The 14,222-nt window shown below is 42.9% G+C and overlaps 1 protein-coding gene across 2 annotated transcripts in view; it reads left to right on the top strand.

The window, feature by feature from the left end:
- Sytl2 (synaptotagmin like 2) overlaps positions 1-14,222 on the top strand; it is a 113,313-nt gene that overhangs the window by 50,600 nt on the left and 48,491 nt on the right. For both annotated transcript variants that reach the window (XM_052158867.1, XM_052158878.1), the window contains exons 2-4: positions 2,718-3,183; positions 11,154-11,305; positions 13,049-13,181. In XM_052158867.1, coding sequence (XP_052014827.1) covers positions 3,083-3,183; positions 11,154-11,305; positions 13,049-13,181 — 386 coding nt within the window. In that variant the 5' untranslated portion in view covers positions 2,718-3,082. The remainder of the gene's footprint in view (positions 1-2,717; positions 3,184-11,153; positions 11,306-13,048; positions 13,182-14,222) is intronic.

Below are 14,222 nucleotides of genomic sequence, written 5' to 3'. Positions count from 1 at the left end.
GCTGCCTTTCTAGTGTGCAGAAGTGTGCTGGGCTTTTAGTTGGCTGACTGAGGGAGTGAATCAGTCACTTGGCTTCTAGCTAACTGCCACTGGAAATAGTGGGAGCAAGTATGTGGTACTGAGGAGTCTCAACAGCCCTCTGGTCAGCCTCACACAATCAGACTGGATAGGGATTCCTGACTATTCACCTGGAAGGAGAGGGTTCCAGCCCTGCACTGCATTGGGAAAGGAGAACATTTCCCCTCTGCCTTGTTAACAGTCTTCTGTAAGAGGTGCCTTTGTTTGTTTGAATCCTTAGACATCAGGACATGCAAGTACTGGTTAGCTTGCGTTTTTTTCCTTGGTTCTGTGGAAGCCAACATTTCCACTTGTGGCAGCTCCTCCCATTTCTACTGTGAGACCATCAAATTTAATTTCTCATCCTGTCCCAAATCCTGGAACATAGAAACAACCTCTTTCTGAACCAAATGTCAATACAAGGAAGGCCTCACTGAGACAGTGGGCAGTATGTGACCTAAGTCCATTTCCTTGCCAACCTTTGCGATGCGACAAGGTTGCCGTGCGTGAAAGAAGGGAAGAACCAAGAAGACTGTATCTTGGCGACAGTGTGTGTTGAAACTGATTGACTGATTCATTCACTATATTTATTCCTATTCACAGACACACAGTAAAACAGGGTCCTGAGAGCAATTATATTAGTTGATCTCTGTCTCTGCCTCTCTTTCTCTCAATAACATATAACATTCCCTATTGTAATTATATGTGGATAAAAGAAATAGATTTCCATATCTATTGATGAAATATATATTCACACACACATACACATTTGGATGAAGGAGAAGGCCTTTGCATAAGCTAGGATTCTACTGAAAATATGACATTTTATTGGCTTCTAACAATCAACATTTGTTTCTTTCTACTATAGCTGTGGGTCAGCCAAAGTGACCCTGTTTCAGGTGGATCAGGTTCAAAAGGGACATGACACATTAGAAACAGTAATTTAATGTATTATAGGTCTTACCTCTGGCTATGAAAGTTAGCTTCATGGAGGTGGTAACTCTGATCTGCTTTGAAGGATGAATAGTTTCTAAGACAGAAAGGCAGGCTATAGCATATGCAAGTACATGAAAAATGTAAAAGAGGAATTTGGCATAATGTATTCAAATATATGTGTGTATGTGTTTATATATACATGTGTGTTTATGTGTGTATGTATATGTGTATATGTATGTGTATATATGTGTGTATTTGTATATATAGGCTCTGTCTCTGTCTCTCTTCCACAAAAAAAAAGAAACAAGGAAAACAACAAAAACAAAAAAATCAAAATCAAAACAAACTAATAAAAGAAAATCAGTAAGGAAAAAATACAAAACAAGAACAAAAAGTGCACAAAAAAAGTTGGAGTCCCTTTTGATCAAGCCATATTTTTGTTGTTGTTTTGTTTTGTACTGTACTTTGAGACAGGGTTTCTCTGTGTAGACTTGGCTGACAGGGAACTCACTCTATAGACGGGGAGGGGAGCTATTGAATTTTGAGATCCACCTGTGTCTACCTCTGCCTTCCAAGCACTGGGATTAAAGGCATGTGCTACCACCGCCACCACAAGCAGCACAATTTTACTTAGTAACAAAAGTACAGATTCAAGGGGAGCAGGAATGTATTTTCACTGGCTAGACTTGGTACAGGATGCAAGTATTCTTTTTATATTCGATGCTTTACTTGACTATTGTAGTCTGCAAAGGACACCCTAATGTTAAATATAAAGGAGCAGATAAAACCTCAGGTAGAGTAACTCAGTTAATGGCTTAGCTAGCAAGTCAATGGTAGCTGTGCAGTAGTTCTGTTTTGCAAGGTATCTATGCATAAAGGCCACTCATTTGTGTACACACTGTCCTTTCTTCTTAAATGAGACTGCTTTAAGAATTACTTAAGCCTGTGGCTTTGAGTGTCTAGACTTGTCAAAAGACCCATACCCGAGAGTAAATCATCTCTAAAGTCTTGCCTCTTGGCATTCTTCAAATTTCACCCTCTTATTTTACCCATCTTTAGGATTTCTCAAGGCAAATAGGATTCTTACCTATCTTGTGACTCAAAAGGGCTGACTTGGGATGATGGGATGTTTTGAAACTCTCTTCCTTCCTTTCCCCCAGTTTATATGTACATATCAGTAAGTGTTCAGAAATGAACACAGACATGCTTGGCAGGTTCCTCCAGGCCCAGTGACGGTCAGAGGTGCAGCTGAACGAGCAGTAGCTTCAGTTCTACCCTAGCTCTGCCCTTGGTGAGTTCTGCTGCATTGCAGAACACAGAGTCACACCAGCGGAATGCTCCTACCCAAGAAGTGGCTAGCACTTCCGATTTTTATTTCCCATTTTCCCCCCACAATTCTTTGACACCCTCAGTCGTATCTCCCTGGTCCTGTTGAATTCCAGCATCACTTTTTAAGCCAGGAATGTCTAGAGCAAGACCCTCCACTGCTCAGGTGGGTTGTTAAACATTGACAGGCACAGGCATCTTTGTGTGCGCCATCTCTGTGGTCTAGAGTTGGAGAGAAGCATGTTTCTGACACATTGACCTTGAGCTCAGGAAGCTGGCAGAACTGGTTTTCTCAGTTCAAAAACCATCACCTATGGTCACTGAAAAATGTACCACTGAATGGTGCTTACTGGAGTTTCTTCACATTGACTGGCGTTTGTTGTCTTATGATCCTCCAGGTTAAGGATGCACCAAGGAGGCTGTTGCTCAAGATGGTGGTGAGAGTGGAGAGACTGTGTCTAAGACTGGGCCAGAGAGGGGTGCACTGAAGGAATTCTGCTGAAGGCCCACACAAGGCATGCAGCATCCTCCTGAGGCCTGCTCTTCCCACAGACCACTGCTACCTCGAGGGACCTTGCTCTTACAATTTTGATGTCATCTGCCTAAAATTTTTGTGGAGCCCAGATAAGACTTTTACCACCAAATAAGATACCATTTAATTTTGCATCCTATAATCATCCTGGCTGAAGTCTCAGCTGTTTTTCACCGAGAATCCTAAGCTACATTTGTCCCAATTGTTCTTTTGTGTACGCTGTGCTCCAAAATGATCGACTTAAGTTTCCTGACAGAGGAGGAACAAGACACCATCTTAAAGGTTCTGCAGCGGGATGCTGCCCTGAAGAGGGCTGAAGAGGAAAGGGTCAGGTAAGAGGCCAGAAGAGTGCTCGGGTGTGAGGGAAAGAAAGAGGCAGTCCCCAGAAAATAGGACTGTTTTCTTGTCAGGCATAACTGGTAGTTTGTCTTGCAGCCTAAACTTACACATTCCAATTTTAGATTAACTTCCTGGACAGAAGTTTCCCTCCTGATGTTTCTTAACTTCCCTACTGTGCTCCCAGCAGAAACAGGGTCTCGATGAAAAAACTTTAGCTGGGCACGTTGTACATATGTGCAGTTCAAGCTGTTGAGGAGAGTGAGGAGGGAACACTCTAGCTCACAGCTTGAGATCAGGGTGGGCAATGCAGTGAGATCCTACTCCCCAAAATAGAAACACACCCCTAGATGCCCTTGGCCCTGTTTAAAAATGAGTCATGGAACTAGGCATGATGACCCATGTCTGTCTGTAATCCCAGAATTTAAAAGGTTGAGTTAGGGGGCCGCTTGGAGTTCAAGGTTAACCTGGATTATCATATAAACCCCATCTTAAAAAAAAAGAAACAAAAACACAAACAAACAAACAAACAAACAGCAAAGATGCTGGAGAGATAGTTCAGTCAAGTGTTTGCCACTTAAGCATAATGACCTGCTAGGCATGGCCACATGCTTGTACAATCCCATTTCTGGGAAGACAGATATTGATGATCTCTGAGGCTTATGGGTTAGCCTGTCCATCTGCATGGGTGGGCTGCAGGTGCAGTGAGAGACCCTGTTTGAATAAGCATAAGATGGAGAGGAATTGAGGATATTTACCTATTGTCAATCTCTGGTCTCCATATGTTTTACACACACACACATACACAAACACACACACACACACACACACACACACACACACACACACACACACACACACCCAAATACCACATGTAAAAAAATAAAGAAAAAAGTTAAATACAGAAAAGAAGAAATGTAGTTTAGTGTTTCATTTGGTATGTGTGTGTATGTGTGTGTGTGTATGAGAGAGAGAGAGACAGACAGAGAGAGACAGAGACAGAGACAGAGAGACAGAGAGACAGAGAGAGATGGGAGAATGATTGAGATAGTGTTGCTATATTATCCACTCTGGCCTGGATTTTAAAAAAATAAGTAGTTCATATTTCTGAATACTTTCAAAATTGCTAGGATTGGCTTTAAGAGAAAAATTAAAAGTGCTCTTCAAACAGGTCAAGCTTGCATTTGACTTGGATCCTTCAAAAAAAGTATCAATTTGACCTATTACCCTTTTGGATTGGAACTCAAATGTTCCCTGTCAACCTTCCTGTCGCATTCGTTCATCTCCATGGTAGAAAGAACACTAGAGCATGCTGCTAGCTGGACTTAATTCTTCACTGTCCCTACTAGGCTCTGGGTTCTGCAACCCACTGTCTCTGTAGTCGTGGGCTTTGAAAGCGGTGAAGGGATTCTTGGATATTAGTTCACAGTGTTAGCTTACTGCTTCCCATCCCAGTTCTCCAGAAGGGATAATAAGCCGTGTGCTTATTTCTGGAACATCAGGACTACAAAGGAAGGACTTACCTGACTAAACATGAATGCTTTATGAAATGACTCGATTCAAGTGTGATGGCAAGCCTAACTGTTGCTAGGAAGGACAGTAAACAAGTTATAAGGGGCTTAATATGCTCCGCACCTCTCATGAGTTTGTACTCTTTGGTGGAGTCAAGCAATGGAGTGGGATATGATGACCCAGCTGATTGCATGTGGAAATTTACTACCTGACAACTTCAGGTTGGGAAGTGACTTCCCCAACTTGTAGGTGTCACCAAATGAAAATTAAATCCTCATCTCTACTGTTTCTCCTCCTGAGACGTGCTGCCAGTAGAGATGGGGGCTTCAGTCATGATACAAAGCTGACATGGAGCTGTGATCATGACAATGGGATCATACTTTCTCCTATGTCACTTACAACACCTTGTGGGGTCTCCCCACAAAGTGTTAATGATCCATTCACAGTTTACAAACCTTTTGCTGAACTTTACCCTCCTGTTTCTTGTAACAGCCTTGAGCTTTGGCAAGGCAAGAACTGGACCATGCACTTAGGAGCAAAGCTTGGTTAGGCCACAGCCTCCAAGTTAGTGCCATGTGTTCTTTGGCAGACTCTCCTTGGGTCTGCTGTTCTGGACGGGCCAGGCAGGTTTCTGAGGGTTTCTGACACTGATATTTTATTGCTGTTGTAAATAGGAAGACGCTTAGAGGTGGCAAAAAATCCTGCGCCAGCCCTTGCTACTAGCACTTCCTGGACATCTTTCTAAGTAGGCATCAAGAGTTTCTCGACCATGGGCAGGATCAGGACCTTAGGGATAGAGATAACAAGCACTGCAAAGGGCAGAGGTCACAGCAGTATGTATATTTCTGAAAGGGCTTATTTGATGTGTTCCGCACAAGAAGGTTCTTGCTCTGCAACCAAGTTGCTTTTGGACCAAAGGAACTTGTAGGGATGGTTGTGAATCCCTCCTGTTTCTGGGCCACGACCTGGTCTCTGATTTCTGAAAATGATCCTCCTTGGGCTTTGGCTTAACAGCGCCTTTGTAACTCTTTAGAGTTTATCTCTCCTCTTGGTCAGTTATAGCTAGATAGCTCTGGCAAGACTTATTGTTAATCTGCTTCAGCCATTATACAGACAGGCAGGATGGCAAAGCTGGGAGAGGGGAAATGAGTTAGCCAGGATCACACAACTGCTCAGTGGCAAAGCCATGATCTTGGCCCAGCACATTATGTCTTATGCTGGCCATTGAAAATTTTCCTCTAGAACTGAACAATGAGAATTCAGTAATGACGCAGGGACCTTGGAGTAAAATCTCGCCACTAGTAGTTAACCAACTGTGGCTTGTCTGAGTTGCTTCACCTCCCTCCGAGCCTCAACTCAGACCGAGAATGACCAGGCCCTGGCCAAGTCACCTTTAAAAATGTTTCTTCGACTTCCTGGCATGCAAAGATGACAGGGACATTTGAATCATCCTTCACACAGTTTGATCCTCTCAAAAAAAGCACAGAGGATGCTGGTTAATAACTTGATTCCTTATCAGGGAGTTACTTCCCAAAGTCTCAACTATTTTTGATACAGTAAAATTTAATTGCATATCTTATAAATAAAGAACCTGCCCTTGAGAGTGATGTGAATGGGGTTTCAAGATGAAGACATGACCCTTAAAAAAATTGCCATCCCATGGCCTTTATTTAAATCCTCCATTTAAAGGATTATTGATTGGAAATTTAAAAATTTTAAGTTTGTTCTCCTAACATGATTTTACAGTTTTAGTTCTGGCTGTCTAAAAAAAAAAGTAGTAATGTGTTAATTATATTTAACATCATTAGAAAAGCAAGCCTGACATTAATATGTATTCTGGAAGTGTGTAGGGTATGTGTGCACGTGTGTGCGAAGTATTTCTACTTCAGTCGCAAACATTGGGCTCAAGTTACTGTCATCTTGTGTCCCTAACTTGTGAGTGGAGATGTTTGATAGGTTAACAGAGAAGCAGACATCAAGATAGATGTTTTTCTCTTCCACTCTGTCCCTCTGTCTGACTCTTCCTCCCTTGAGGGGAACATTACTATACACACACATGTGTAATTTTAGACTTTTATGGTTTGAAAATGACACACTGCCGAGGTGGCGTTTCCTGTGCCTTGCGTCACCCTGCCAGCAGGAAATTGCTGTACATATCTGTCTGAACACCAGCCCAGCACCACGTCCTGACCCCCACATGCATACAACCACATCTGCAGAGATGGTTTTTTTTTTCTTCAGTAGATTCCATCTCAACCGCCACCACATCTTACGAGTCTCTGCTGCTTCTTTAGGAGGTTGCTTCTTTTTAAGTAAGGACAGTTTTCATTGAAGACTTAACTTCCAGGACTTCTGGTGGTGTTTTCTGTGAAAGCAAAATCCTGGGGGCTGCGGCATTCAGGGAGTTTCCCGGGCAGTTCTTTTTCGTTCTCAGAGTGGCGTAGTCCAACCTCTTTCCCAGATGGGAAAATAGAGTGGAAGAGAGTCAGCAGCCTGCAAGATGACAGCCTTGCTGATCCGCCAGTAAAGCCGTGTGCGCTCCCACTCTCCGCTGAATCTCAGGGGACTGTGGGGATCTGTGGTGTGCCCACAGCCCCCAAAATGTACTTCTTATCATTTTAAGGGATGTTTCAATTCACTTTCTTTCTAGGTCTGTTGATTTCCAGACACCATCAATGCATGAGTCCCTTGGTAGAAAGAATGAAGTGTGACAACTACCTTAGAATCCAAAATCTTGTTAGGCTTTCTCAGGCAATGCAGGAGAGGCGAGAGTCAAGCTAAGTTCTGGGCCTGGCCCTGGGCTGCTTTGGGCAAGAGTTCTAACTTCTCTGGACTTGAATCATCTCCTTTAGAAAATAAGGCCATTTTAAAGTCACAGAATCTCATCATTTTTCCCAGAATATATTTGGGGAGCAGGTGTTGAGAGACAGAAAGGGACAGGCTTGTACAAACAGACTGTGTGGAAGTGAATGGAGGCTTGGAGGCCTGTGCACTGGAGTGTCTCACATAGCTGTGCTATTTGTGTGTGCACCAGGGCCTTGTAGCTGGTTACTAAGATGAGAGGAGACCAAGGTTGCAAAGACCTCCAAAGGCTCTACTGCAGAGTACTTTTCAGCTGACAAAAGCAACTAAATGCTTGCTCTGAAAAGCTGACAGGACGGTGGCCTTTCTGGCCTGAGTGATGTTCTGCCACCCACCTGCCCACCAGTGGGCATCTTCATTATGCTAATGTGCATGTATAGAGAGGGTGGTGAGCAGAAGCAGTGTTAGTCCCAAGAAATCTACCCTTCCCCCCTCTCAGCTAGATGGTACAGCAATTAGAAAATGTGGGGCTAATATGGCTCATTCAATTATAGCTCAGAAGAAAGGAAAAATAACAGAAGTATTAGAAGAGAAGGTGTCGGTACCATCAGAGTGGGATTATTCAAATGACTGAAATCTTTATGAACTTAGTTCTGATATTACACATAGGGAGTCATCTTTAGAATATCACACATGACCAAGATAGAAGAAGAAGAAGAAGAAGAAGAAGAAGAAGAAGAAGAAGAAGAAGAAGAAGAAGAAGAAGAAGAAGAAGAAAACAGAGACTATTAAAACTTGCAGCAATAATCATCTTAGAAAATGCAAAAGCAGCCCTCATTAAATTTGAAAGAATTCTCATTCTTTTACTCTTTTTCAAACAAAAGAGCCAGAAACCCTGTCCTTCCCACAACAAGGCTGACTAACCACTCCTGGGGCCATGTGTCTCTGAGGGCGTGACTCACTTAGCCACCAGAGCATACACTGCCATTTGTGCATACACTGGGGCCTTGCAGATGCTTGTTAAGACGAGAGGAGACCAAGGCTGCAAAGACCTCCAAAGGCTCTATTGCAAAGCACTTTTTTGGTTAGCAAAAACAATTTCATGAAGAGAAACCGGGAGTCACTGCTGTGAGGGTTTGTGGTACACCAACAGGTTACCATACGTCATGACATGTTTTTTCCTGTTCTGAGGAGAGATGAATAGTCCTACCTCATCAGAAACCCTGCCACTATGGTGGCCTCTGGTCCCCTGAAACTTGGCCATGATGGGATCTTCATTTATATCTTTTCTTGTTCTGACTACTGTGGCTATTGAGCACTTAACTGTTCAATGAATTACTCAGCAAAGTGAGTGGTATCAACCTTGTGCCAGTCTCTGTGCTTCATGCTGGGACTATAAATGATGACAAGGATGCAAGCCTTGCCTTTAAGGAGTTTGTAGCCTCCACAGATGACTGGGTCAAAGAGATGTATAAACAGAGCCTAGGGATACTATGTAAATGCAGAAGAGAGGTATTGTGGGAACAAGAAAAAGGGCAGTGTGTCTTTGTGATGCTCAGGCTGGGTCTGCAGAAACAGCAGTAGAAGGAATGTGCTGGACAAAGAAGCCACACAAAGACAGCCAGAGACCATCGGCCTCTTTACAATGCCTGGGCACTACTAAGTACGTCCAGGCAGACACGCCAATAAATTATCTCAAAAGTCTTCAAGAGCAGGTCTTGTCCTCCCCATCATTACAAGCAAGGAGACTGAAATGTAGGATGGTTCTCTACTCTGTCCATTGTCATGTTTACGTGGAATTCAGACTGGGCTTTGGTCCTGTTTGGGAGAGCCTCCAGAGCCTATAGTCTCAGCTAGATGTTTCTACCACTGATATCTACAGATAACAGAAGAGCAGTGTTGGGAACAGTAAGAAGTTGAGTGTGCTGGCAACTGTGGCTTGGGAGTGTCTTCTGGGAAATAAATCCAAAAGTCAGTCTGAAGCTAGGGGGTCAGCGGCCTCATATGACATCCCTGCCCTCTGCCAGCACATAGTGTTTAAGGCTTTAAGCAAATATATATGGAATGAAGACCCTCCTTCCAAGAGCCCAGTCTGACCACAGAGAAGTGATTTTTTTTTCCTTCTTTAATTGAATAGAACTGTGGTCCTGCTGGAAGGAGAAAAATTAAGAACTAGCGCCAGCAGCCCAGCAAGGACTGACTCCTTCGTCAAAAGCCTTGGGCAATGAGCAACTATCAGAAGCACTTGATCCTTTGGTGTCTCAGGCCTGGGAACTAATGTTGCTGTCCCTGCCAGGATTTGTAGATAGCCTGTTGTGACAGTGTGTGACTAAGGAATGTGATGAGCATGCTTGGAGCAGAATCACTTCTTCCTAGGTGATCAGGAGAGGCAATTCTAGAGGAGAGTTTATGTTTGGTAGACAAAGAACCACTTCCTTGAAGCATACTTACAAAAGAGGAGGTATCCTTGCTAGGTCAGGGGAACCGCCCCTCCAGCTGCTTCCCCATCTCCACCTGTGCCTGTGTGCAGTCCTCGACCTCAGCCCAGCCATTATGCGTCCCATGCACATGACCTGGCTAAGACAGACTTGATCACAGACAAGGAGCATCTAAGCTTAAATGAACCCATTTTGTGCAACACATTGTCTTTCAAGAGTTTTAAATTTCCCAAGGGCTTTTTTATTGGATTTTACTGAGTGTATCTCTAAGAGGATAAAGAGATAGATTTGGAATTCTAATTTTATTAACTAGAAGGATGAGAAGGTTAAAGGACTCGTTGAGTAGAGCACCATTTTCCATAACCAGTAGAAATTAAGGATGCTTTAGGATGCTACCAGTTAGTTTGTTATTTAGGTTTCAGTTGTTCAGTAAGCATGAATGATGACGGAACCTTTAGAAGCAATCTCTGTACTGATGGGACTTGTCTACACCTCTTCAGTTCAGCCGGCCTCAGCACACAGAACATCATGCCCCCTCCCTGTCCAGGCTTCCAGAATAGCCTCTTGAGAAGGGAAGAATCTGGGAACTGCTTAGTTCCCACCCACTAGTCCAATGAATGCTTAATAGGCCCTTCGCTTGTGCAGAGATGGGTTATGTGTTTTAACACAGTTCTCAGGGAAACCCCATGAGATGGAGTATTTTCCCTGTTTTACAGGTGAGGAAAATGGCCGGGGATGCTTTCTCCCTCATTCCTCTCAAGTGTGCCCATTGAATAGAGAAGACTGTAACTAAGAAGTGATTCTGCTCTTGAGAAATGTCAGGCTGAGCAGTTAAGAGTACCTGCTGCTCTTGTTGCAGAGGGCTTGGGTTCAAGTCCCAGCACCTACAACTCACAACTCTTTGCAGCTCCAGTTCTAGGAGGACCTGATATCCTCATATAGCATTCACGGGCAATACATATCCACTGTGCCTTTACTTACACACAAAACATTCATACATACAACAATAAAATCTCTTTTAAAAAACCATGCTTGACATTTCTGATCAGTCTTTTAGTCAAAGGAGAACATTTGTAAGCCATCTTGGAAGTTTGTGGCACATAGGAAGAACTTAATTTTGCCTGTGTATTTACAAATTTCTTCACGTAGTATCACAGTGAACTCATTTATTTACTGTGTGTTCTCAGAAGAGTAAAGTTCTTATCCCTTTGCAGACATTTGCCTGAAAAAATTAAGGATGACCAACAACTAAAGAATATGAGCGGCCAGTGGTTTTATGAAGCGAAGGCAAAAAGGCACAGGGACAAAATCCATGGTGCTGACATCATCAGGGCATCCATGAGAAGGAAGAGGCTCCCGGTGGCAGGTGAGGTCGCAGCTGACGTTTGTTTAGGAAGGAGGGTGGGGACGGGTATGAGACTCTTCACTGAAATCTGCTGAAGGAAATCATTTGTGGCTATGCATTGCATTGTGTATGGCCTTCTCAGTCAAAATTCTCTTGCCTTAAATTTGACGGATGAGGCGGGGCTGAGTGACTGGCTGTAGAGGAAAACAACTATTTGGGTATCACCTTTAAATGTAGCCTTGGTGCTTGGGGATTACGAGGAACATGCATGCCTTTCTTTTGGCTCTGTGTGTGTGTGTGTGTGTGTTATGTGTGTGTATGTATGTATGTGTATGTGTGTGTGCGTGCACACATACATGTGTGTGTATATGTGTCACTTTGAGTGTGTACATGCACATGTGTATGTGAAATCATATTTCATACTCAATGGTCTTGAATGTGATTCCTCTTTAATCAGCCAAACACATCACTTAAAGATTTTATCTAGAATTCTTTTATTTCACAACTTCATTTTGCCTGTGTGTTTACAAATTTCTATTATAAGGTCTAGCTTATAGACAAAGAAAAATACCATCTTTAAAGCATTTAATATATAATGAATGCTAACTATCTATTTTTAACTGTAGAAGCAATTTTGTAAGGTATGTATACTTTTCCTATTAACATTATGAGACAACTAGGGTTAACTTGCCAAAGGTCATACTATTGCTAAATGGCAGAGCTGGGATTGAAAATATTTGGGCTGTGGCACACTTATTTCAGGTAAGTTTTGACCTCTAAGCATGTAAAATGCACTGCCTGCAGCTCTCTTGGTTTTTAAGCATACTCAGGTCATAAGAAATCTTGGTGATAGTGGCTAATACTGTGATTTCATTTGCAATCAAAGATGCCAGACTGATCTGTGGCAAGACCAATAAGGGATAGATTCCACCATGAAATGCATTTAGAAATTAGGAACCCCAATATTTTCCCATCTTAACACTGATAAACATATCCTTGTCACGTACAGTGTGACCTAAGGCAATTTTCTTGAGCTTTTTTATTTCCAATTTCCAAATTTATAAACTTGGACAATGCCTCTAACCATAGAGGATGACTTCTGCAAAGAGCTCATCACAGTTCTTTGTCATTCATTAGTCACCACTCAGTCAATGCTAATTACAGAGATGCAGGTAGAAAATTTTGAATATTGAGAGACAGGAAACCTTCCTGAAGACAGGGCACAGAGGTTTTGTGGGGGTGATGACACTGAAGCAGTGTGTAGTGAAGAACTTAGAATCTGGATTTGGGAACAGACTCATGGGGTTGGAGAGGCACTGGAGAGGAACATCCTAAATTCGGATCGTTTGTTTACATTTATACCACAGAATCAAGCATTGTATTTAGCTGATTATAGGGACTGAGTAAATGCTCGATAAAACTCCTATTCTGAGAATCTCTTGGCTAAGGATATCCAGTCCTGGCCCCAATTCAGGTCAGATTAACCTAAAGGCAGTTAGAACTTTGCTTCAGTGGTCTCTAGGATACCTGTACCTTTAAAGGTATGCCTATCCCTTCAGAAGACTGGGAAGCAGGGCTCTGAAGTCAGGTGAATCTACTAACTTCTCTCACAGATATAATTTTGGTCCTGAGACCCAGCAGTCATCTTGGCAGTTAGTAAGCCCGAGATTCAGATTTGAACCCTTATCGATAGGAGCCAATGAGAAGGCTATAGGTTGTAGCAGTGAGAGATAACCTTTCTGTCTTTCCTGTTTCCTGTTTCAGCTGAGCAGAATAAGGACACAGCAATGAGGGAAAAGGAGAGCTGGGTGAATAATGTCAACAAGGATGCTCTCCTTGCCCCAGAGCTGGCTGTTGTGGAAGAGCCAGAAGATGACACAGGTCCAGCAGACCCCAGGTAGGACACAACTTGTGGGTTTCATGGCTCTGTGTGTTATGCAGGCAGATGTGTGCTTAGGAAACAAAAGCAAGGCAGGAGCCATAGGTGTGAGGACGGGTGATGTTTGGGGGAATTCTGGACTCTGATGGGAATGGAACCTCGACAAGCTTCTTTCCTAGCTTTCAAAATTTCCAACAAATCTCAGCCGTAGAGTGAAAGTGTTGAATGGTTGTTTCTTTCGATATCAGCAGTGGTGGGTTTTTATTTGTACTAAAGATTTTCTTAGGGTAGGGTAAAGAAGTCCATGAATGCTACAATTCATTTCAGGGGACAGATGAATTCTGATCACACTGTTGCCATCCGGTGCAATGAAAGATGCATAAGGACAGAAACCAGGCAGGACAGACAGGACTGATAAAGACTGATCAGAACTGGTGCTCATGGATGCAGATCAGTGGGCGTGTAGTACAGAGCAAACACCCCTTTAAGATGCATTCTCCTCTGTGTTCCAGTATTGGCTTTTGGGTGCTTTTATCCAAAAGTTTTGGATGACATTTGTTGACCTTTGCAAGAGGTGACAAGCTGTGGGGCTATGTTGCTCAAAAACTTTAGGGACTTATTTAGTTGCTTTTAGGTACTTAAAGGTATTCTCCTTAACATTTTTTTCCCTTAGGTCACAGTTAATACCTTATGGCAGGGAGAACAATTGTGTTTTAGCTCTATTGTCTCAGTGGAGACAGCTCATCTCAGAACCTCATACTGGCATGGAGACAATGTCTTTGATGGTGGGACACAGAGTTTAGGACTGAGACCAAGGCACTGTGGAAACAGATATTCTCAACAGTCTAAAGGCAAAGAAGGCTGAGTGTCTAAGACAGCTATGGGCATTTCAGAGTCAACTATGAGTAAGTTATGCCTCGTGAGAAATGGAATACTGACTCTAATAAGGTGTCTGATAATTATCCACTTCCCATGAGTGATGGGCTTCACCATTTTCCTCCAGGACCACTTTTAATTTTCTGTGTCATCTATGTTGGTCTGCCATGTTAACTAGAGGTT

Source organism: Apodemus sylvaticus, chromosome 1 (assembly GCF_947179515.1).
Source record: "Apodemus sylvaticus chromosome 1, mApoSyl1.1, whole genome shotgun sequence".
Taxonomy (NCBI): Eukaryota; Metazoa; Chordata; class Mammalia; order Rodentia; family Muridae; genus Apodemus; species Apodemus sylvaticus.
This window is presented reverse-complemented; position numbering and strand designations above follow the sequence as displayed.